The sequence below is a fragment of the Melozone crissalis genome, unplaced genomic scaffold (genome assembly GCF_028551555.1).
Source record: "Melozone crissalis strain CALT ecotype California unplaced genomic scaffold, PUWL_Pcris_2 ptg000045l_1, whole genome shotgun sequence".
Classification (NCBI taxonomy): Eukaryota; Metazoa; Chordata; class Aves; order Passeriformes; family Passerellidae; genus Melozone; species Melozone crissalis.
The window spans coordinates 30,875,153-30,900,964 of NW_026535823.1; the positions used below are offsets into that span (position 1 = coordinate 30,875,153).

A 25,812-nucleotide genomic window follows, 5' to 3' on the forward strand; every position below is an offset into this window, starting at 1 on the left:
CAAGTTTGATGCAAACCTGTTTGTCCCTCCCAGCTGAGCCTTTTCCCTGTGTCAGCCTGAACCCTTCCCATGCCTCTGGCACAGCTCCTCTGCCCATCCACCAGATTTTGCAACAAGCCTGCTGATAAGGCAGGAATTTCTACACTTGCCAGTGTCCGGCCCTGGAAAGTGAAATGGATTTCAAAACTCTGACCTGTATGTGGTGTTGGGGACGTAGACATCCCTGGCAGGGAACTCCAGGATTTCTCGTGTAGGTCTGACTCTGCTGTCTGGGTAAAGCTTGACCTGCAGCAGCTCTGGGGTTAGGCAGTAGTGGGGGTTCTCTGGAGCTGGAGAGATGTCTATCTTCAACTGAGCTGCAAGAAGAAAGGGGTTTTATTCATTCATAAATAGAAATTAATTTTTAAAAGCATAATTGCGCTTTGTTTCTTCAGGTTAATATCCTATATATTCATTCATTGACATCCTATATATGAATTTAATGAATCAACAAATGATAAATTACAGCTGAAGTGGATTTGTTAGCAAGTGTCAGTGGATCCAGCTGGTATCTAAGGCCACTGGGGACCGGATAATAAGAACCAACAGAAAATATGCACTTTAACAGGCATAGATTTTTTTTCATAAGAAAACTGGCGAAATGCAGTCCAGATAAATCTCCTGTGAGGCCCAGCTATTGTTACACACAAAACTCCATCAGAGGAAAGGCTGAAAAACCCTGAGATTGGTCAGGCTACAAACCAGAGGTGAACTGGGTGAACTGATCACAACACTCAAGTGCTTGGAAGGTTGTGGTCACGTGCCCCAGTCACATTAATTTGCAGCATGTTAATTTTGCAGAGTTTTGTTAAAACCTAACCTGGCTGCAAGGCAAACTGAGAGCTGGGGAGATGATCCAAGGAAGAGGCAGGACTGCTGTCCCTGGAGAGCTTTAAGAGCAGGTTAAGTAAAGTAAATATTGTCAGGATAGCACAGGTCAGGGACCAGCTCCACTGAGGTGTGCCAGGGTGCCCATTCCCCCTTCTCAAACAGAGGTGGAGCCTGTTCCTGTTACCCAGGAGAGAGATCTCCTTTGGGATAGAGTGAGAAACAGAGGTTCCTGTGTTTGGGGGTTTGGGGTTTGCATCCCCCCTCACAGACACCACCCTGAGTGTGCCAGTGACAAACCTGCCCCATCCCACCTTCCGTGCTCCTGCTGCCCACGGATTGTGCTCAAGGATTCCCTTGGGATGCCTGGGGAGGAACTAACCAAACACCTCAACTTCTGAGCCCAGAAGGGCTGGCTCTGTGGGAACTGGAAACCAGAAACTTCCTCAGACACTGAAGGGTTTGATTTACACAGAATCACAGAATCACTGGGCTGGAAGAGACCTCCAAGACCATCGAGTCCAACCCAGCCCCAGCCCGAAATCCCGGCCCCCAGTGCCACATCCAGGCTTTGTTAAACACACCCAGGGATGGGCACTGCACCACCACCCTGGGCAGCCATTCCAGAACTTTATCACCTTTCTGGAAAAAGCTTTTTCCTGCTATCCAACCTGTATTTCCCTTGACACAGCTTGAGACTGTGTCCTTGCAGCCTTGGGAGAAGCTTGGATTGATGCGAAGCTACAACACACAAGACATTAAATGGAAAATTCATGGACTTACGTTTCTACAGTTGTAAGAAAGAATATGCCTTAAGTAAGAAATTGTAATGATAAGATGGTGAAGGGTTTATAATGCAGGGGTGTGCTTGTACAGAGTAAGCAGAGTTTAGAAGATATAACAGAAGTATTTGTGTGTACAGATAGCAGCCCATTGGGTAAAAGTAGAAGTACTTCAGTGCAGTAGAAGTAAGTAAAGGTGATAGGTTAGAAAAGCAAAATACACCCTGTGGCAACTGTCCATTGGGTTAGAAAGTTATTTATTGCCTTGTAACAAAGAACTTGTGACTACTTTGAGCTATGGCAAACAGCTTGCTCCTTTAAAGTCTCACAGCTGTGAGGCTGATGTTTATCTGGGCAGTAAATGGTTCTTAGCCCCACGGTGGCCCCATTCCCTCACTAGAAGCAGAGGCAGTGGCAGCTGGGTACCTGTGATGGGCCTGAGCCTGCGCAGCACCGACGAGGGGCGTCTCATGTCAGCCAGGAACTTGTACAGGTCCTCGTCGCTCAGGCGATCCCCCTCCTGCTCAGGGGTAAGATTTGGTCACCCACACACCCTCCAGGGCTGCCAGAGTGAGCAAAGCCTCCCACCCCACAGGCTCTTCCCTCTGGCACCCACCTGTGCCCTCCCAGAACGAGGTGTTACCATTAACGTGTTAAATCAGACTTCATTTCTCCCTCCTTTCCCCTTCCTTCATCCCTTATTCATCACCCTGACAGCTGCAGGAACTTTTAATTGAAAGCCTTTTCTCTCCCCATCAATATTATCTTTTTCCAAACTGGAAATGGCTGCTAAGAGATTTCCCAAAAATACCCATTTTTTAGCAAGTGTAATGGTTTGAAAAAGTATCTGTCACTCAGGAAGGAGGTGATGCTCAATCCTTCTCCTCTGCCTTCCTTTGGGATGAGCCCACAACAGCCTTGTTTTTCAGGAAAAGTAGGAAGTGCAAGGAGTCTGTTGTCAGTCTTCCTCATGCCCCCTCTAATAGCTCAGAGTTTTGCTAATTTTGGAAATATTACAGAAAATGGGACTCTGCCACCCAAAAGCAGAAGATACCTGATTTTAAAGCTAAGAAACCACAACATAAAGGAAAACAAAGAAGCTAATGGAAGGAGAAAAACACTGGGTAGTGTTCAATTAATTATACTGAACAGGAGAAAAGGAAGATAATAAAGAATCTGAAATTTTAAATCTTAATTTAATGTTTGGCAGTTTTTAAAGGACAAATTAAATAAAATGAGCTGCTTCAAAGTAAAAATAACCTCAACAAAGTAAATAAATACATCCTTTGTAAATCATTACTAACTTAGCGACCAGCTTTTCCTTAACTAGGTGTGACATTGAGCAAATATTAGAAAATTTTCAGCTCATTACTTTTTGCTAAGCTTAACTAAAAATTTGTTCCCTTTATTCATGTTTTCCACTGATCAGAAAAATCCCAAGCTCTGGCTAAGGGGAGCTGCCACTCAGCAAAGCAGCATCAGAAGCAGAATGCTTTGTTCTCCTCAGGGATCCCTGGATGTGTTCAGGGAACTGATGTCAACCTTAAATCACTCTGAGGAACTGGAGTCACTACTACCAGAATTAATATATTATATAATATTATGTAATGTATAACTTAGGAATTGGAGTCACTACTACCAGAATTAATATACATTATATAGAATTATGCAATATACAATTTAGAGGAGATTTAGATTAGATATTAGGGAGAAGTTGTTCCATGGGAGGGTGGGCAGGCCCTGGCACAGGGTGCCCAGAGCAGCTGTGGCTGCCCTGGATCCCTGGCAGTGCCCAAGGCCAGGCTGGAGCACCCTGGGACAGTGAAGGTGTCCCTGCCATGGCAGGGTGGCACTGGATGGGTTTTAATCTCCCTCCCAACCCAAACCAGCCTGTTATTCCATGACGATTGATAAATAACATAACAAACTCAATGCTGCTTAAAGTCCCCCTGTGACTGGGGAGCAGAAATCGAATTAATCACGAATTAATCACCCAGTGACCTCACACCATCCAATCCTCCTGTCGCAGAAATAACTCCTAGGTGGGACACTGCCCTGCCAGACCTGTTTGAAGAAGTTGGTCACTGTCAGGGTGGCTGGCCTGAAGCTGCTCAGGTTGCAAGCCTCGTCCCCACTCGTGGTCCTCTCCAGGGAGCGCCTCCCGACAATGCTGGAGTTGCGCCGCTCCGACCACGACCCTTTGCGCTCTGCCAAACACAACAGTGAGAAGGAATCAAAAATAAAGCAGGAAAACTACAGTCCAAGAGCCTACTTTGCTTCCCAGCAGAATTCCTGGGGAAGGAGAACTCCTTCCTACAGAGCAGAGAGGGAATGATGCCATGAGGTGACACAAGAGGGGGTTCTGCTCAGGCAATCCCGCTCCGGAGGCTGTGGAGCACAGCTGATCCTGCTCCCCTCCCAGCCACCTCACCCCAGTGCCTTCCTGCTGTTATAGAAGTCTTTATCATGCTGAGATTTATGTATTTCCCTTGCTCTGAAAGATGATGAAGTTGGCAGTTTTGGGGATGCTGAAGAGCAGTTTCGGATGAGCTATGTGGCTCGCAAAGATTAATCCACTCCTTTGGAAAATGTTCATCAGCCTGTAATGCTCCCTCAGTCTCACAAGCCTGGTTTTAAATAATATAACAGATGGTTTGCTAGTAAAATCCTTGAAAGATAAATCCATTTGTCATCATGGACTTTTCTGGTTTAGTTCAACCATGACCCCAGACCATCAGAGTAGGGGGAGGAAAGCAATAAAAGGAGCAACAGCAGCTACAGGACATGAATCAAAACCTCTGGATTTGCCCACATTGGTTCCCTCCTGCACATTCCCTCCTAGTCCAGTACCTCCTGTGCCAACTTCAACTTCTGTGGAATCTCTTTCCAAGCTGCCAGCACTGCTGACAATGTTCATGAGGTGAATGGCTGTCCAGGCAAAAGGCATCCGGTACTTCCCCAGTCTTTGGCAAAACTGCTCTGCCTGGCCCTTCAGCTTTTCCAACTTCTCCTTGTTCTGTGAAGAAAATATTCACTCCAAGAGGTTAAAAGGAGAGGAACAAGGTCAGAGGTTCATTCAGTAAATCAGTGAGGGATGATGGTGTCCTTTCTAACTCCCAATGATTTGTGTTTCTGTAGCACCTTCCAGAGGAGAAGCACCAAGTGTTGGGATAATGCAACTTCTGCTTCCCAAAAGAGGCCACCAGAGGACAGTCAGAACAGTCTTTTATGCTCCTAACCCTCCTGAACAGCCTGGCAAACCACAGTGATCCTTTAAGAAAATCTGAATTTTCCCCTTGAAGACTGAAAGGACCTTTCCTGATGTGATTTTATGCAGGAGGTGCTCAGATCATCTGGAGTTGTGTGGGAAACTCAAAACACTCCTCAAATAAGTACTATCATACTCATTCTCATTTTGTCAAGGAAAAAAGGGAATAAAAGAGGATTTTTCCATAGCTTTGCATATTAAAGAGCAATTTTTAGAGCTTTAGGGAGGAAATAATTTATTAAGAGGTTGATTAAAATTAACAAATGATCCAAGCTTTTGGGAAATGGAGAGGCAGGGCTGGAGCCTCTGCTCTGCCCTTCACCCAGCCCTCACCATCACCCTTTGATCCCCACCTGGCCCAGCCCACCTGCACACCAAATTAGGAACCACTCTGGAGGTGCTTTTAGAACCAGGCAGAAGGGATGGGGTTAAACTGCAAAAGCAGTGGAAAAGTTGAATTTTTCACTGCAGATTCCCATCCAAGGCTGCCTTTCCCTGACCCAGCTGATCCTTTGGGACAGGGAATCACAGATGACTGAGTTTGATGGGAGCCACAAATCTCCCCTGACAGCCTCAAAATCTGCTGACCTTTAACTACCCCACCCCAATAAGGCATCAAGACTCAAAGGTCTTTGGTTCTTTTTTGGCCTTTAGAGTGGGATTAAACTCCTAATTTAAAATGGATCCTTTTAAAGACAGGAACAGTATAAACCATCCAAGGTAAAACAAAATACATTTAATTTTTTTAGCCAAACACCAAAAAAATTCTTACCTTTGCTGCATCAGATTCTTTAAAAATCATGTAAGGCTCTGCACACTCCCCAATATCTCCCTGCTGTAACACTTTTTCCAGCTGAGAAGGGAAAATGAACCATTATAAGGACGTGGATCCAGCAAGGATTAATAAACTCAACAAGCACAAGGAAGGAATAAAATTCTTCCACAAGAGCTGCAGCCTGATGATTCCTTGTGTAAGAAGCATTTCCTGCAGAACCTTCACAATGCCCGTGATCTGAAAATCTGCTTTCAACTCCCCTTCTGACCACAGGGTGATTTTTACCCAGGGTCCAGCCAAAAATCTTGACTCAAACACCCACCTGAAGGAGCAGCATTTGTGCACTCGTTGAACCAAAGGAGAGAACAGAAAATAACTTTTATCTTTGTGTACTTTATCCCAGGAGGGACCAATGTTGCATTTTATTTCAGTTATGGATCTCACTCTCTCGGCAATTTCTGCCCTTAAACACATCTGAAAATCTGGCTGAGGGGCGTGTATCCTTTTTGAAATGAGATTCAGATCAATAGATATTTTTAAATCACTGACTTATCTGTCATTTTAAGGAGTCAGCACATTGTTTGATATGAAAACCAAGGTCAAGCCCCAGAAAACTGATTTATATCACCAAGCAAACCTTTGTGCTCTCTCCAGCTTCAGTGCACTGAATTGGTTCTTACAAAGGAACTGAAGTGAGAATATTGGAAATAAAGCAGCACTGTTTACACTTTTGAGAACAGAATTTCTATTTTACTTTAAATAAAAAACAAGAGACCACAATAATTTCATAATTTCAATTTCCCTGACATTTCTTACCTTTATTACTAGAAAGACATCTTGGGATGGGTAGGTGATAGAAAAGATGGCAGATCTGGCCAGGGTGGAAATAGCAGCAGGGGGCACATGAGGCCGAAGCATTCCCTTCATTTGCTCAGAGTTTAAATCAAAGTAGAAATTCTCTGAAATCTGAGGGAGAAATTGGGTAGTTGCAAGCATTAGTTATATCTTTATTTTTCTTTAAATTCTTCCTGAACAATTTTAAATTGTTTAAAATACATGTTAAAAACTCCTCATGTCAAACCATGTAGGAAAAATAAGAAAAAAATTTGTGTAATTTCAAGCATTAGTTTTATCTTTTTTTTTTGTATATTCTTCATAAACAATTTTAAAGTTTTTTAAAATACATGTTAAAAACTCCTCATGTCAAACCATGTATGAAAAATAAAAAAAAAAAAAGGGTAGTTTCAAGCATTAGTTATACCTTTATTTTTTTGTAAATTCTTCATGAACAATTTTAAATTGTTTCTAAATACATGTTAAAAACTCCTCATGTCAAACCATGTATGAAAAATAAAAAAAAAAAAAAGGGTAGTTTCAAGCATTAGTTATACCTTTATTTTTTTGTAAATTCTTCATGAACAATTTTAAATTGTTTCTAAATACATGTTAAAAACTCCTCATGTCAAACCATGTATGAAAAATTTTAAGAAAGGGTAGTTTCAAGCATTAGTTATACCTTTATTTTTTTGTAAATTCTTCATGAATAATTTAAAATTGTTTCTAAATACATGTTAAAAACTCCTTGTGTTAAACCATGTATGGATAGAAAAGAAAAGCCTTTTTCATTAAAAACCAAGGCAGGACAGTGAGAAAGGAAATGGAGGAAACACCACAAATAAAATTATAAAATTTCCTCCAGCTCCTCTAAGGTGTGCAGCTCCATCACAGGATTAGAAATTACCACTGTTAGCTAAACTGAAAACATCAAAATATCAAAATATAAACAAAAAAGACAAAATGACACCCCTTGGAATACAAACACTGAGCCTTCTACCCTGAAACAGCAAATCCTTGCCTGCAAAGCTTCAGAGCCAAAAAAGATGTGAGCAGGTTACCAACACCAGAGGTCACTAAAGAACTTACTACATTAGAGCCAAAAAAAGGAGTAATGAGATGATAAAATTGGCTTATGAAATGTGATTTAAATATTAAACAAAGTTCACATAATATTCCACATACTCTCATCTACATAACTTAAATCTCAATGCATTAAATTCAAGTCCCAAAGAGATAAATGTCAAAATGCATATTTTTAACATTTTTCTCTCCACTACTGCTAATATCTTGAACAAGGAAAACTAAGAGAGTCTTTAAATATTAAATACAGAACATAAATAGGTGAACAAATGTATTTTCCATTTCCTATAACTTAGATCTTGAAAAGACTCCTCGGTTTTGTTTTGATTTTAGCAATTTTAGCATGTGTGACTTTCTGTGCATTATTGAAGTGTTGCTTGGACCCATGCCATGCTGAATCGCCAAAAAGAGATTAAGAAAGTCATAAAAACCTAATCCAAATAAAAGGTTTCAGTTACCTAAGTTCTCTCTGGGGAAAAGACTTTTGAAAGCCAAAATTGGACTACATACATACATATATGCATACATACATACATACATACATTTATATGTATATATATGTGTGTGTGTGTGTGTACATACATATAGATATGTGTATGTATATGTGTGTATATAAATATAAAAAATGTATGTGTATGTATATATATAAAAATATGTATGTATATACACATATATTAAAATATATATGTATATACACACATATAAATACATACATATTTTATATAAAATATATTATTATATCTTTATATAATATAAATATAAATTTATATTAATATGTATTAGTTTATTATTTATATATTCATTTGATTTTGTATTATATTTATATATTTATATATGTATTATATTTATATAAATATATTTTTTAATTTATATATTTATATATATTATATAAATATATATATTTACATATATATGTATTATATTTATATATTTATATTTATATATTATATATATTATATATTATTTATATAATAAATATACATATATATACATACATATACATACATATATGTATTTATATGTATGTATATACATGTATTTATTTATATACATACATAAAAATATATATGTATATACATACATATATTTCTTTTTATATAGACATATATATAAAATAAATATATATAGAAATATATATGTAAAGATATGTATGTATGTATGTATACATACACATATATATTCTTTTATATATATACACACATATATATATTCTTTCATATATATATGAATATATATATATATAAAAGAATATATATATATTCTTATTTCAGGCACTCACATATTAGATAACATTTTTAGGAATGTATTAAATCACATATTAGATAGTATTTTTAGGAAATTTTTATACCTCAACTGCTTTACCAAGGAGAACACAAGATGGTTCATGAAATGCCTTCATCATTCTTCCAACCTCTACGTCACTGTCCTCTTAAAGCTCTGCCACCACAATTAATTCCTCCATTTCTTGTGTTTAAATTTCAGTGGAAATGTCACACTCAAGTAATTAAAAACCTACCTTCTTCTTTTCTTTGACATCATACAAAGCCAAACTTGCAAAAATGGGCTCAATTTCTATTTCAAATCTTGAAAGAAGGAAACACAGAATCAGTTTGACTTGCATTTTGTCAGAAGGAATGACCAACCCTGTCCCCAGATCCTCCCTGGGAGATGGGCACTGAGCCAACCCCCCTTAGAAATGTGCCAGCTCTTCACAGAGGCTGTTATCCAGTGTTTATGCAAATTCCAACACTCCCAACAGGAACACTGACCCACCAAACAGAGCGGAACCTGTTGTCAGAACACCTGGGGAGTTACAGGAATTTAAAAACATTCAAAACCTGTCCCTGCCCCGCAGTGAGCAGTGGCTGAAATGCCATTTTTGTCTGCCACTTTTGTCCTCCTCACAAAACCCATGTCCCATCCACACCCAGTCCTTGCAGGAACTCTCAGCTTCAGCCTGGAACTCCTCCTGTCAGCAGGGACAACACAACCAAACAGGTGTTTTCTCCAGTTTTGCCACAAAGCTGAGATTAACCTGGAAATAACCCTGCTTAGGTCATCTGAGCTTCCTCCCTGGGGAAAATGTCCTTGTTTTGTGCCACTGAGATGGCACAATCCTGGATTACATCTCAAGCACAGGCTCACAGATTCCCAGGTACACAAGTAAACATGGAGCTGGGCAGATTTGCTATAAATTTGCAGTCAGCAAGAGATGCTTAAAGAGCAGAAAACATTAATTTCCAGCATCTAACTTATTTATGCTAAAGACACCCTGCTTTGGAGGGAAAGCTGCACTGCTACTGCATATTATGTTGTTCCAGTTCATAAAAGGCTGCAAAATCAGTTCATCTCTATGGCTATATTAGGTCCTGGAGTACTCTACGAGCAGGAGAAATGTCCCACACATATATCTCAGTTATGAGCAGCAACTGGAGCTCTCTAATAAGAAGGGTTGACCTAACTGAGGACACAGAAGATGAATACAGCAGTGTGGAAAATCAGTTTTGTACTTTATTTCTCCAAGGGAATAACAGTAAAATTTTACCTTGTGTTATTAGAGAAGAGTTATAGGCAATGAACCAGCTGCAGGTAACCCTATATTCAGGAGCTCCACTTCATTAAACTTGTTTAACAGGTTTCTATTCCTCCAGTTAATGCTTACTAAGTATATAAAGTCTTCACTCTTAAAGGGACACAGTCAAGGTTGTTGAGCCTAAACTTTGGCAAATCTTTGGCTGTCTTTATGTGTTTAAGGCTCGAGCATTTTTTATCTTTAAATTTAATCTGACATTTCCTGGTTAGGGAGGGGAATACCAGTGAGTGGCCAACTTGAGAGCCCTGGGGGAGCGTGGTGAAGCCTCATGTCATGTGCCAGTGCCAGGGAACAGGCAGAGCTGGAAAGCAGCAGGGAGAAAAGCCAAGGGAGGAGGAGATTTCCTGTCCCATCAACCTGCAGGAAGTCTCGAAGGTACAACTGTGTTACTCAAGCTTTACAAAATGAACCTGGAAGCCCAGGACCAAACAATGCAATGACCCTTCCAGGGCAATAAAGAAGACAGTGGAGTTATGTCAGATGCACGTGGATACAGCAGCAGATTTTAATTCTGAATTTGTGTCTGTTGGAGTGGTACTTACTTCAGGGACAAACACTTCACCAGGAGTCTTTGGCCAAAGTGTTCTTTGGGTACTTCAGGGACACTGAGTCTCTCTATGGGCTCCTCCTGGAATTAGAGACACAAGCCCTGTACAAACCACCAGCAGAACCAGGAGGCAAACACACCTATCACTTTTTCCTTTTAAGACACAGCACCAAGTTAATCCAAGGCTTCCCAGCACGGTGCATTCATCAGCAGCTATAAATATGCTAAATTAAATCCCTTTAATGTTCCTACATTACTGGGGATTGCATAACCAGAAGGGAAACCCAATCTTCAGAAAGTAATATCTATGGGCAACACAACATGCTGAAAAACACAAAATAGCTGCAGTTCTGCATGTTAAACACAGGTGATCTTAAATCCTTTAAAAATCTGGCAGGCTGGCAGCTTTCACACAAAAATACCTCATCGGGTGCTGGGTGTAGTGCAAAAAGCTCCTTATGCCTGCCAGACTTCCTCTGGTCCTCGTTGTGGTGGTCGATCTCCTCGTTGGGGGTTCTGTCCAGCAGGTTGGGGAGCAGGGCATCAGGCTGGGAGTTCTTGAGGTCGAAGATGCTGCAGGCCCAGCTGCCCCGGGGCGTGTCGTCGATCGACATTGAGCGGCGCTTCAGGTCGTCCTGAGAGCCAACAAATTAAAACAACTTCTAATGGGAAAAGGACTGCACTTTTAAAGCAGCACCATAAATTAGGTTTTATGCAGCAGGGATTTTTTAAAGGCACATTACTTGTTCATCCTGGTAGCTGTTGCCGTCAGGAGCATCGTCAGACTCGAAGACTTGTTTGGGGAGCCCTTTTTGCCTCTCCTTCTGTTTGTCCAAGGTGTTGGGGTTGAACCCAGTTCCCAGCTTGTGGTATCTGCAAACAGAGAATTTCAACCACGTTCTCAGCAGCCCTTTTGACCCTGACCCCAGAACAAACCCAGCATTGTGAGCGTGGGTGCTCCCGAGGCAGGAGCTGCTCTCTGCAAACACAATTTCCAGTCAGCTCCACTGGAGCTGGGGCATCATCCAACAGCCACTATTCCAGCACTACAATGTGACTCTGTTCATCTATAAAGCCACTCTGGGTGATGTCAAAAGGAGGATTATCAAGAGCCAATTAAAGCTGCTGTAAAATGTGCCATTGTGATGCCAAGCTAAAAACAGGCCGGGAACACGAGGGCTGAAGGCCAGTGGTTCTGCTGGAGCAGGAACTGGCTTGGAGTAATAAAATGATTAACTGGAAAACCAAAACAGCAACTCAGGACAATCCTGAGCACCTCTGGAGAACAATTTTCTAACCCTGACTAAACCAAGTGTCTTCACACAGCAACTCTGTGAGGAAAGTGGGGCCCTCAGAGCTCCCCAGAGTGTGAGAGCTCCTGCAAGTGAACAGGCTGCCTGCTGGGCTGACAGGAGCAGATCTCTTTGACTAACAAATTTTTGGGTGCCAAAAGGCACCAGGTCTGTATTTACACACACACACATGGGTAGAGGCATGGCTCCCTGCAATACTCACTCCAAGTCAGTTCCTGGGATCACAGCTAGAATTAATTGTTCTTACCATACCCTGGCACTAAAGTTACCACAGAGGGATGCTCCAGACATGGGAAAATCATAGAATGCTAGCAGCAAATAAAGGAAGGGAAGAGAAAAAAAAGGAGGAATGCATTTTCCTTGCTAGGTTGTATTTCCTGAGAGCTGAACAACAGGATCTGTACAATCCTCACCTGGATGTCTGCATTTCCATCACAGCTCCACCAACAAGTGCAAATTATCTCTAATTCACACCTGACTTCCTCAGTCTAGCACACATAAATTATGCCATAAGCTTGAAATCAGAATATGCTAGTGGGTTTTTTTCAATATCACTTTCCAATATCATTAAAGGAATTACTGAACGGGTGGATTTCTCTGCCTCAAAAACATTTTGGTTACAAAGAAACTGGAGGCAGAGATGGACATAAAGATTATTTCCCCTGGGGTGGGGAAGAAAAGGATGGAATGTCACAAGTCAGTTCAGCAGTTCTTCCAAGAGCTGGGGTTTGTGCCCCTGGAGGCTGCCAGAGGACTTGGGACCCTCCAATGGGATGGATTAAGAGGAAATTGTTGGCATCCTTACTTGAAAAACAATTCAGTCCTTCCCAGCTGAGCTTTTGGGTTCTTCCCCTGTTCCAACAGCAACTCTTCCATTTCTGCCCAGTGCACTGCCATGATTTTATCCAAGCAGAATGTGCTTTGACTCTCAGAGGACAAACCCCCACCAAATAAAGCTCATCAGAGCAGGAATCACAGCCAGGAATTCCAGGTACCCATGGAGGTCACTGAGAAGCCAGGGGTGGGTGCCTGGGTGGGTCACACTGCCCAGGTCTACCCAAGACTCTGCTGCCAAGACTGGGAGTCAATAAAACATCTCCCTCCCTCTTGGGTTCCTTTCTGGGTGGGTTTTGGTTTTGGCCTGAGATTACAAAACACTTTTTTATTAGGTCACATTAGCAGTGCCAAGCACATGCTGAGCATCCCTGCAGTAGCTCTCAGGACAACATTAAACCAGTGAATTGCAGCAACTGCCACAAGGGCAGAGCTGGAGCTGCAGCCAAGGCATCTGTAGGTGATGCTCATCACATGGATCACTCACTCCCTGACAGCAGCTCTTGAACTCATCAGACCTCCAATCATCCAGAGAGGCCCTGCTGCAACTGAGCCTCTCAGAACCCTCCCTGCTCATTTGCATGGAATAACCAATGCATGCCCATCCTCTGAGCTGTTAACTCATTAGGTAAATGTTGTGATGGTACAAATATTAACAATTATTTGTCTGAATGATGTACTTTCCCCAAGTCTCTCTGGGAACCAATGGAAGCTGCAGAGGGCACATTGTCTATAGTGGTGACTCCTCATAAATCACTGCAAAATTAATGCAACTTGTCTCTAAAAGATGGAACAAAGGGAGAAACAAATGCTGAAAGTAATTTTACTTGTCACACTTTCTAATTGTTCTGCCATGGTAAAGGAGCAAGTGTGGACTGAAAATGGCCAGGATTTTCCAAACTGCCCAAAGGGATTTTGATGAAAATTGGAAAGATCTGATTTTCCAAACACAAAGCATCAGTTCAGCTGGACCAGGCAACAAAAAGCCACAGCACATGGAATCAGCAGCCAGGACAGTATTTTTGAGCCTCCTTACAGCACTTGGCCAAAATTAAAAGATGAACTTGGGGTGATATTACAGCGACCTGATGAGGTCGCTGGGGTGAGAGAAGGATGAGAATCTTGTTTGATGATCAGAAGGCTGGATTTATTGATATATGATATATAATACATTATAACTATACTAAAAAGAATAAGAAGAGAAGTTGCAGAGGCTGCTAAGCTAAGAATAGAATAGAAAAGAATCTAAAAACAAGAGAGTTCTCTGTCACTGTGTTCCAGAGAGCTTGCCCTGTGATTGGCCCTTAATTGTACTCATGGAACATGAACCAATCACAGGTGCATCCTATTGCATTGCATAGCAGCTGATAATCATTGTTTACATTCTCTTTCTGGGGCCTCAGCCTCCCAGAAGATGCACAAATCCCAAAGAAAGGATTTCTATGAAAAAATATCTGCGACAGGGTGACAAACACCAGAGGGTTTCTCACTCACTTCCTGTTGACGATGGCCCAGTCCTCGGTGTAACTCCTGACACAGTCCCTCACGTGAGGGTCCATCTCGCTGTGAAAAGAACCGACAGCAGAGGTCACAGGGCTGATGAGGATCTCCCAAACCCCTCTCCCACTCCCTGGAGCGCCCCTGGGTAAGCTGGGGCCCCACCTCTCCTCGGGCACGGCGGACACGAGCGTGCGGCACTCGCGGGGCGTGGACACCACCTCGATGTCATCGCGGGGGAACTCCAGCAGGTCCCGCAGCGGCCCCGACTCCGCGGCCAGCGGGTGGCTGTGCAGGTACTCCTCCACGTCCACGGGATCCACGGCTTCTGTCAGAGGCACCTGGGGACACACAGGGCGCCACGGGGCTCGCAGCGAGGGGAGCACGCACGGGAGAATCACGCGCGCCTTTTCTGCTCTCTTTATAAACCAGTTCTTCTGCCTTGCTGGGGGGTTTGGTGCAACAGCAGGTGATTAATCCCTGGTGTTAACCTCAGCTAACACACCACAGAGCTGCTTCTCCTGTCTTATCTGCTGCTCCTCTGCATGTTTCTCCGGTGCCTACCATCACCATCTAAAAATACAACTAGAGCCAGAAAAGGTTACATCTATTTTCAAGAAATACAACAAAAGGAAACTTAGTACTTTATTTGCCACCTGAGGCTGGATTCGTTTTTACCAGGCTCTGATCACAAAGGGAACCTTGATCCTGATCCAAGATGCAGGAAGCCTTCTTCCCCCAGGCAGAAGCCAGAGCAAGGCCTGATTTACCAGGAGCTCAGGCAGCCACACAGCTCTGAGGACTAACATTATTTTGAATTAAACCACCTCTCTGGGAAACACAAAACACAATGTTCACCCACCACAGGTACAAGTTTAACCACCTCTTGTCCGTGGTATTAGAGCCTTTAGTGCCACAACGACTCTGCCCATGCCAGGAAGGGACACTGCCCTCAATAAAATGGATGCTTAAAAATCATCTTTATTGGGCACAGAGCCTTTACCTGAAGCACAAGGAATCACTGAAAACGTGCAGGAAAACAGAGGATTTCACTGGCAGTGCTGATCTCACCACCCTGAGCTTTTTTTAGGTACATTAGAAGAAACTTTGCATAAACTGGATACACACTCCCATTGCATAACTTGTATTTTTACATACCCCATTACATAAATACATATAAATATTCTGATATGAGATCATTATGCTATGAGGCTATACATAAACATAGACATTAAGAAAATGAAACACTAAGAACAAGTTTTGAGGAAGCTGTCTCTACAGCAACTGAGACATTTCCTAGAATTCCCTGGCACATGCCAGTGAGGCTGACTGTTCTAACAAGAGTCACAAAAGCACATCCAAATTCAGCAGTTTTCTCTACTAACTTCCCCTTTTCTGCCATCCAGATGATTTCTGTGGGACAAGGAACAATCCTGTAGCTTGTGTTGGAGATGACTTTACAAAGAACACTTGGCACTTCAGTTTTAAACTTCTCAGAAATATTGCTATACAAATCTCAAATTCCAGTTTTCAAACTATTGCCAATAAGTTCTGAAATTAACCAGCTTTTTATTCAAGGGAAAAGACTCAGCTAATACTGAAAGAATCTCCCTACCACAACCAACCTCAATGAACACTGCAATTTTCCTACAAGGCAAACCCTTCAGCAGGAAACCAAGGGAGCCAGGGGAGTGGGACCAGGGTGTCTTTTTGCCAGATAAGAATCTGGTTCACCAAAAAAATACGTGATGGCTGGAAATGTGGTGTTTGATTCTGCAATTTGGGTAAAACAAACAAATTGATTTCTGTGTAAGGAAATATGGAAGGAATCAGAGAAGGGTTGGAAGCTCTGCATGGGCAGGTTCACCTTTCAAAGGAGATGAAGATTATCTCTTTAACCCCATAACCTTTCTCCCTTCTCATCCTGAACTCTTGGAGTGGACTCAAAACACATGAATTTGGAGATTCTGGAGAATTTTGAAAACACAAATCAGACACTTTCACTGTTTTCATCACTGCAGCACTTGTCACAAGCAGAATTTGTCACTGCTCCTGCCACACACAGCTGAGATGTCACCACCTCACCCTGCTCCTCTCACACAGGCAGAGCAGCTTCCCTTGGCACCACATCCCTGACAAATGTCACTGAGGGGTGATGCTCAAACCCTGGGTACTAAAAATTTTAAACTTTCTGTACTAACAAGCACTAACCCTCAAAAGAACACTACATTTAACCTAACACCATAGAAAAATTTCCAAAATTAAATAACAGAACTAAAATTATAAGTGTATAAACTGTGTTATAAGTTTAAACAAAAGTGTGTAATATCACATAGGAGAAAACTTCGGAGTTTAAAGTTTTAGAATATAATAATATATATAAAATAAGAGTTTTAGAGCAAAAGCTAGTCCTTCTTCTTTTACCTTCTTCTTCACCTTCTTCTTCATGAGTTTAAGCAGTACTGTGTAATTAAATTTTAAAATCTGCATTGCCAGTCATGAGTATTTATTAATAGATTAAAAATAAAAACAATTTAAGTATAATTTCTTACATAAACCTTATAGAAAAAAAATACATCTCCATTTTTACCTTGTTAAAGAAAACTACTATAGAACCCACAGTTTGTGAGACTGTAATAGAAATGAAAACTAATCTGAATCCAAGCAAAAAATATAGTCTCACAATTTAATCCCAACCTCAAAAAAAAAAAAAAAAAAAAAAAAAATCCAAATAAACAAAGAAAAATCCCCCCAAAAAATCAACATTAGTGGTGCCCCACCGAAGGATCCAACTCATGACTTTCAGTTTGTTCCCAAGTGCTGCTCTGTGCCAAATCTCCCCTTCCACTGACAAATCCCAGAACCAAAGAGGAGGAACCACCCAGCACTGGAGACTCCTTGCAAATGAAGATAAAAGTAACAAAATGAGTGAAAAATTGTGGGCAAAAGCTCCAGAGGAAAAGCATCCCCTCACACCCTGCCCTGCCAGTGCAGAGCTCCATCCATGCTGCTCCTCCCAGAGGGGTAAGGAAGCCTCATGGCATGAATTAAAGCTGTTTAGCTGCCCCAATATTTAACCCTAACATTTTAAGACTTACTTTTATTCCTCTTTCTGACCTGGGATCTTCCAGAAGTGAGCTGCTTGTGCAAGTGCTGTGTTTCAATCTGCACAAACTCATTTAGCTGTGATTCTCTAACACACAGGAACCTCCCCCTCATCCCTTCCAGCCTTTCCACTCCACTCATCCTGATACACAGAATTACAGAAAAGAGGAGGAAAAGCCTCACTATAAATGTATAAATATGCAGAACTCAGGGACATGCAGGACCAAGGCTGTGAGGCTGTCACAGCCCAAAACACACCAGGTCCCCCCATCCATCCCTGCATTTCCCATCTCAAATTGCCCCTGTGCAACAGGAGCACTGGGATGTGTGGGACAGGAGATGAAGGAAGGGGCCATGCCAGTGAAAATTCACCCAACCCAGAAAGGCAGGCAGTGCTCAGGGGCTCTCTGTGCACCCTGAGGGCTCCAAGCCCTTCACACATTTCAGCATTTGCACTTCCCAATTTCCCACTTTGTCTCTTTGGGTTACTATTGTACCATGAAGATGTAAACAAACATCACAGTCAAAGCCAGAGGCCTGTGTTAGACTCACCATCTGCGCAGCCAGAAATATGTCTAGCACCTGAGTAAAGAGGCCAAACATAAATCCATGGCCATGGAGAGGAACTACTTGGTGTCACACTATTGGCAGACAAAAGGCAAGAACATTATTTTAGGCTTCAGATATTTGTGGGGGAAGAAGTGATGAAAGAGGAGGAGGAGGGAAGAAGGATGAATAAATGCACCAAAAGGAAAATGAACCCCAAAGATGTCCCCATGTGTGAACAGAACCACAAGGGCTCCTCTCAAGGCTCTTGCTGTTGATGGTTTAACCTTTCCCCTGTCCTGCTCCATGCTCCAAAGGCTTGGACGGGGACAAGGACACACAAAATACCAGGGGCTGTTACTTGGGCAAAGCATCAGCCACCTGAAATTGCCACACAAACCCATCAGGTGGAATGTGCATAAGCCCAGGTAAAGACCAGGTGACCCAAGCCCATCATCCCAACCACCCTGGCTGCTGCTGGGGGAGCAGAACCTGCTCTGCCATCTCAGCTCCAGCCCAGCCGAGCTCCTGTGGCACCAGGACAAAGAGGAGCTGACTGCCCTGGGCCACAGCTGATCTCACCCACCCAAGGAGTGCCAGCCCTGTCAGCTGCAGGGGAAAAGGTCTGAAATCTCAGCTGAGGAGGATAAAGCTGTGCTGCCCCCAGCCCTGCTGGCTGGCAGGCTGCAGACACAGCCACCCCCAGTGCAATCCTCATCCTGCTCCCAGAAAAGCCTTCTCCACTCCTCCTGGTGGCTCCAGGGGAGCAACAGAGGTGTCTCCTTCACAAAACACAGCCAGCTCCTCCGCACTGCACTTCCCAAGGCAGAAGGACAATTCCAGTCAAGTACTTGCAAACATGCAGACCAGCTACCAGCTGATCCCAGCACCCCAGAGTGGTTTTGCAGGAAAGGACCTTAAAGTTCATCCTGTCTCAATCCTGCCACCTTCCACTGTCCCAGGTGCTCCCAGCCCCAGTGTCCAGCCTGGCCTTGGGCACTGCAGGGACCCAGGGGCAGCCACAGCTTCCCTGTGCCAGGACCTGCCCACCCTCACAGGGAGGAATTTATTAATATCTAATCTGAATTTCTCCTCTTTTGGTTTGGAACCATTCTCCCTATCACTGTCTGCCTGTGTCAAAAGTCACTCTGAATTTTTCTAAGCCCCCTTTCAGGACTGAAAGGGCCCAGTGTGATCTCGCCTAATAAACCTGATGGGGAATACTGGAGTGTTACTGCAGGAAATCCTTGCCAGGGGCTCCATTTCTGTTAAATTTATTAAGACCCTCCAGAAACCAAAGTCTGCAAGAGCCCTGAACATCTTCCCCACCAGGACCATAGAACAATGTAAATTAACAGCAAATACATGCTTAAAAATATGCAGAGGAATGCTGCTCCCAGAATTGCTGCTCTTTAAAAAAATACTCTTTGATTTTGTGCAGGCTGTAATTACAGATGAAATTTTGGACAATTCCCTAACCCAGTTTTCACTCAGTCTTTATCCCAGGATCAGGCACTGCCCCCTCACTCACGCCAAGCACTGCTCTGGGCCATTAAAATCCACAGGAGGGCAATGTGGGGAGAAAGGGCAGCTGAAGATGAGTAAGAGGGGCATAACCTGCTCCCTGGCAGCACAAACACTGTGTTTATCACAGCACTGATAAACTCAAAGTACACAACAAATCACACAGGGCTCTCTCTCTCAGACTTAGCCTAACCCCTATCACACCTCTTGGAAATGGATATATACATTAAAAATACCAATTCTGCATGTCCTTAACCCGAGCACAGACATGTCCAATCAGCTAATTAAGAAAGCAGCCTTGATTTGGCTGCTCTAGCCCATTTAACAGTGTGTCCAGGCTGCTGCAGCTCTGGCTCTCGGCACTTCAGGACAAAGCTCTATTTCACAGGTTTACAGCTCTCCTGCAGTGGGGACACTCCAGCTTCCTTCTTTAAGGTTGTGTTATTCTTCACTGTTACATCCCCTTAAAAGCTGGAAAATCAAACTGCCTTCCCTATCGACTTTGCCCTTCTCCAGACAGCAAACATTGTATTTTTGTGGAGTTTTAGTGCACATGTCTCTCTCCTATTTATTTCCTCCTTTTCAGCCCCCACCTGCATCATCACCATCACTTCCAAAAGCACCTGCACAAATCTGCAGGAGCCTCAGAGAGGGGATGTGGCATCACTCCACAGAGGGTAACACAAACCTTCACTCACTGCAACCAGGCATCCCAAAGGGATAACAAAGGGAACAAAGGGATAAAGTGCAGGGAAAGCTACACCCAGGGCAAGCTCACACAGGGAAACAAAAAATACAATGCAGAGGTCAGGTTTGTACAAGACCTGCACTGTGCAGGGAGCTCAAAACTCAAGATTTGCTCTCCTGGGCACTGCCCAGCAGCTCAGCACAGGAGCTCAGTAACAACCAGGGCAGAAAAAGGGACAATTATTGTCTCCATCTCACAGGGGCTGGCTGAAACACAGTGCCCTGGTGTCCACAGGCATTCTCAGCTCTGCCTGGAGGGCTTCAGCCCATCCCCTCCCCAAGCTGGGCACAGGGGATTGCCCAACCCACACTGCGAGTGACACACTCAAATCCCTGCCAGGACCCTGCAGACTTTTCCAGCTTGTGGAAAACAACATTCCCTCCCATTTCCTCCTCCCTCCCAGGATGTCCAAGCCCCCAGGGAGGTTATGGCATGGCAGCCTGGCAGGATGCATCTGGCACAACAAGGATCTGAACCCAACTGCTGCGGCCCAGTCCAAGCCCAATTTCCCTTTTAGCTCAAACAAGATGCATCATTCCCAAGGGCACAGCCCAGCCCCTGTGGGGATCAGCACAATTGAGGGCTCTGTAAAATGACAATGGCAAAGTGTGCAAGGTTGTTCCTCCTTCCTGTGTGGGAGTAGAACTCCCTGTGAGGATCCCATAGGGGACCTTGGAAAATTAACCTTGCAGAGAGCTCCTCATCACAGGGAGGATCCTGACTGCTATTTTCACTTGGCAGCTAAAGCACTTCTTCAACATCAGGGTGGTATTTCTTGCCAATTTTGAAACCAGGACAAAGTTCCATCTTAACTTCGATACCTCCTTAAATATTAAGGGATTTATAATCGTGCTAAAACTGCAACAGATTGTGCCAAAGCTCCAAATTCTAAATTAATACCAACTTCCCACCCACTGCCTTCCCTGGGCAGAATCTTGGAGGGACAGAAGCAGCAGATTAACATTTCAAAGCTGAGCCCCAGCCTATCTCTGGGTCTCCAGGGCAAACAGGCACTTCCCTTGCTGAGCACTCAGGAATGCACATGGCCAATCCTGTCACCCTTAAAGGGACACTGGGATCTCAGGCAACAGGAGTCAAATCTGATGTACTGCAAGGGCTCAGAATAAATCTGAGAATGCAACATGCTAAAAATAAAATCACAATTTGCAGGCAGGTTAAAGAAGGTAACAGTTGAAAGAATTAAGCTTGCTAAACAGAGGCAGTGGATTTATTTTTAAGTGTGAACTACAGGCAAGTCACTCTAAGAGGTTTTGAAACATGAGCAGTGTAATATTAACCACTGACAACACTCAAGTAATGAAAAAACATGTTTTACTTGCAAAAATGACATTTTCTTTCAACTAAGCACTCCAAAAATAACCCGAACGGATCCAAATTCAAAGACTCACACATTTGTCTACTGCCATCCCTGCATTTCAGAAAACCCATGCTCCTGAAGCCTGCTGAGCCCAGAGAGCTCCTGCATTTCATTTTTTGGCTGCATTTATAATAGATGGAGATATTCAAACGAACCAAGGGATTCCTAGGCAATCTCTGCAGCTCCCCAGGCTCTCAGGGATGGTGACACCTCCCCAGCCATAAGTGCAGCCATCACCTCCCCTCTGCCTCTGGAATGCAGCTCCCCATCTCCAATTCCTGCTTTTGCACTGTGCTCTGTGGGATGGCATCCCCACAGACAGCACCCGACGGAATTCCTTCATTTCCAAACTGCAAACCTGCCCCAAAAATGGCTGTGAGCACTCTCTGGGTCTGAAACCTCCATTTGTAAACCTGAAAACATTCAGTTTTTTAAGATCTGCCTTCTGTGAGATCTGCAGTGTGTGTCAAATTCTATCACAGTGCTTGAGTTAGAAAAAGCCTCCAATGAAAGGAAATGGATTCTCCATCCCTGGAAGTGTCCAAGGCCAGGCTGGACAGGGCTTGGAGCACCCTGGGACAGTGGAAGGAGCTCCAAGGTCCTTCCCAAACTCAAACCAGTCTGGGGTTCTGTGAAATAATCACAAATATACCTAGCTAAAGAAGGATCCTACATGTAACAAGTACCAGGCAGTCCCAAAACCAGTGAGATGCTTTATGTACAAATAGTGCCAGGTTATTTGCTGTGATAACTGGCTGCTAATGTAGGAAGCCATTTGGGTATAGAAATATTAATATTAATCAGAGATTAATTAGTTATCTGGGAATACTAAAGCAATTTCTTACCAACCCTAGAAAGACACGAGTTGTGCCTCCAAGGACGGGTAAGAAGACAAGATCCTGATGAGTAAGGGTTGTGTAATTTCACCAAGAGTACTTGGAGAACACAAAGACTTTGGCACAGAAAATGCAAGTGCAGAGACTCATCTCGAAGAGTCTCCCTCTGATAAATTGTGACAAAAATGAAAGCAGAAATTGAGACAGCAACAGAGAAATGGAAAAGCCAAACAGTTTGACCAGAGACTGAGGAAAAATCACAGATTTCCCACTTTTGGCAAAAATGTTACATCAGGCCAGGAGAGATGGAGCCCTCCAGACCTTTGGGGCTCACAGAGGCAGACCCTGGAGGCCCCGAGCCCTGGTGGCCCTGGTGGCCTTGGTGGCCCTGGGCCCTGCCAGGCACAGAGTGCTCTCCTGAGTGGGAAATCCTGTCACAGGCACCTCTGAGCTCCCAGGGGACACTCTCTCCCTGCAGGGAGGGATGGCAGGGCTGTCCCATGGCCTGGGACACTGCCAGGGATGGGGCAGCCCCAGGGCAGCCTGGCCAGGGCCCAGCACCCTCTGAGCAAGGAAATTCCCCAAACAGCCAAACTCTGGCAGTGGGAGCCATTCCCTGTGTCCTGTCCCTTGTCCCCAGTCCCTCTCCAGCTGTCCTGGAGCCTTTTAGGCTCTGGAATTAGCTCTGAGCTCTCCCTGGATCCTTCTCCTCACCAGGTGAGCACCCCCAGCCTGTTTATTAACAATTATTTGGTATACATTATTTAGTTCAGAGTATTGATCTCTGCTAACACTGTTTATGTTATTGCAGAGACTCCCAGTGGGCAGCAGGCTCACCTGAGCAGGTGAACACCCCTGCCCTGTGCCCCAGCTCACTGCTGCCCTTAGCCATGGCATGGGAGCAGTTCCATGAGCCACAGAAAGTGCCTAAACCAGGGCAGAGCTCTCTGTGAGCAGTCCCAGGGAGAGGCAGGCAGAGGATGAGGATGCCTCTCCCATCCTCCCCGGCCTGATGAGGATAAACCACCCAGCCAGGCAGGGCAAAACCTGCAGGAAACACAAATGATGGGAGGCACCCTGCAGCCTCCATCAGCCCTGAGACAGCACAAAGGCTTGGCTCGCTCTCCTCTGCAATTTTTGGTGATAAAATTACTTGGCTCTGAGCACTCCAAAGTGCCCTTTCAGTGCCACACAGGACACTGTCGTGTTTTCCTTTGCTGTGCTTCCCATTCATTTGCACAAATCACCTTTTCTTCTTCTCCTAAATTACATTAAAATAAACAATGGAAATGTACAAAAGAACCTATATTCTCTTACTGAATAATTAGATGCTATCTTTGAGTACATGGCCAAAGTCTGACATCCAATAAATCCAAGACAAAGGCTCAATTAGCCCAGATAATGCCCATAAAGGCAGCAGTGCTTTACAGAGATATGTAAATGTCAGCACCTTCATTTTACAGGAGAAAATGAAGTGCTGAGAGCAGCCATGGTCAGATCACATCACATCCAGGAATCCAGACCCCTTTATTCCCAGACTAATTAGCATCTCTTATAACAGTGTTCCTTTACATACCAACAATCATCTCTGCTGTAACATACATCAGAAATATCATACCCAATCCCTTGGAAAAGCTGTGATTTTTCTATAGAACTGAATGTACATTCACTCTGCTTATTTGCAAGTTCAGTAAAAAGCTGCTCTCCTAAATAAATTAATCACAGAATCATTAAGGTTGGCAAAGTCCTCCAAGATAATCCATTGCCAAACTTTGACTGAACACCATCTTGTCAACCAGACCTCTGCACTATGTCCAACCATTAAAATATACCTCTAAAGATGTAAAGTAATAGGAAAAAAAAGACCTGAAAAGGTTTTTAAACATTAAGAGAACTTTTTCTTGGGAAGAAAAACAATCAAGTTTTGGACAACAACCAAAAGAAATTTCAGTTATTATCCTTGGCACTCAGAAGTGAAAAAAAAGTCCAAGATTTTATAAGTCTTTATCTTCTTCCAGCAGACAGAGTTAACTGAGCTGCTCCACAGAAAAAAACAAACTTGGGAAGAAAAGAAAGTGGTTAGTCATGAGGGATTATAATGGCCCATAGTAAACAGCCTGGGCCATCAAACAAACAGAGCAAATTCCCCATCCTGCAAGGAGCTGGGGAATTCTCCCAGAGCAAGCGCAAGAAGCTGGGGATGCTGGTGAGGGGCACCAGCTGCCATCAGGGAATGCTGAATGAACCTCTGGGGGCAGCCAGGGTGAGCACAGCCCGTGGATTCCAAGGCACAGCACACCCAGCAAGCTGCAAATGCACACCCCACTCACCAGTGGGCCTGGAGAGACTGGCAAAAATAACTTCAGAAAAATAAACCCTCCTTCGTGGAGCTCTCTGAGCTCACAGCTCTGATTCCCCACTAACAAACTGTCAGTGCCTTCTGCTGTGGGCTGCAAAAAGAAAATGCTCAGAGCTGCAGGATCCTGCCAGGATCCCAGCCTGGCACACTCAGGAAAAGCCTCTCAGGGCCTTGGACCTGTGTCTGGGGTTTGGGGAATGTGCAATTAAAATCAGCTGCTCCTAAAGTGGCAGAAGGGTGGAGGCTGACAATAATAAACTCATTTGGAAGCAGTGTCTTCTCCCCAGCTCTACCAGATACCAAATTAGAAACAGTTCTGGCAGCATTTTGTCTGCTGCTTGTGAGGCAAAAGGGAAGAGACTTGCTAAAATTCAGCTGACAGGGTTTTGCATTTATCCCAGGTTCAACCAGGGCAGCTCTGTGGAGTGGGGAATATCCCTGCACTGGCCCCAGCTGACAAGAAACAAAAGGCCCAAGCAAGCATGATGCTGAAGGCTCCTCATCCACAAAAACTCCATTTCTCCACCAAAACACCTCCACTGGACTGGCAAGACTCTCAGACAAACCATCAGTGCTGACCTTTCCTGGAGCAGAACTCTCAGCACAGTGAGCAAGGTGGGGATGAAACCACATCTGCACAACCATGGAGTCACAGCATCATGGAATATCCTGAGCTGGGATCATCCACCCCAGCTCCTGGCCCTGCACAGGACACCCCAGCCATGCCACCCTGTGCATCCCTGAGAGCTTTGGCCAAATAATTCTGCAATTCTGGCAGGCTGGAGCCCCCCATCCCAGCCAGCTGCCATTGTGGAGATCCTGCAACCCAACCACACAACATTTCTGCAGGAATTTCCTACTCACTCCCACACTACATGCCCTACTTTAGGCTTTTAAACCAGTGTGGCTGCACAGAAGTGAAC

At 43.9% G+C, this 25,812-nt stretch overlaps 1 protein-coding gene across 11 annotated transcripts in view; it reads right to left on the reverse strand.

Moving 5' to 3' along the window:
• Positions 1-25,812, reverse strand: part of DOCK7 (dedicator of cytokinesis 7) — a 99,880-nt gene that overhangs the window by 58,889 nt on the left and 15,179 nt on the right. For all 11 annotated transcript variants that reach the window (XM_054286367.1, XM_054286369.1, XM_054286366.1 and 8 more), the window contains exons 3-14: positions 14,559-14,734; positions 14,391-14,459; positions 11,493-11,622; positions 11,172-11,384; positions 10,745-10,830; positions 9,126-9,192; positions 6,509-6,658; positions 5,690-5,770; positions 4,500-4,665; positions 3,714-3,856; positions 2,076-2,169; positions 194-356 (exon numbers count right to left, since the gene is read on the reverse strand). In XM_054286367.1, the coding sequence (XP_054142342.1) occupies positions 194-356; positions 2,076-2,169; positions 3,714-3,856; positions 4,500-4,665; positions 5,690-5,770; positions 6,509-6,658; positions 9,126-9,192; positions 10,745-10,830; positions 11,172-11,384; positions 11,493-11,622; positions 14,391-14,455 (1,358 nt within the window). In that variant the 5' untranslated portion in view covers positions 14,456-14,459; positions 14,559-14,734. The remainder of the gene's footprint in view (positions 1-193; positions 357-2,075; positions 2,170-3,713; positions 3,857-4,499; positions 4,666-5,689; positions 5,771-6,508; positions 6,659-9,125; positions 9,193-10,744; positions 10,831-11,171; positions 11,385-11,492; positions 11,623-14,390; positions 14,460-14,558; positions 14,735-25,812) is intronic.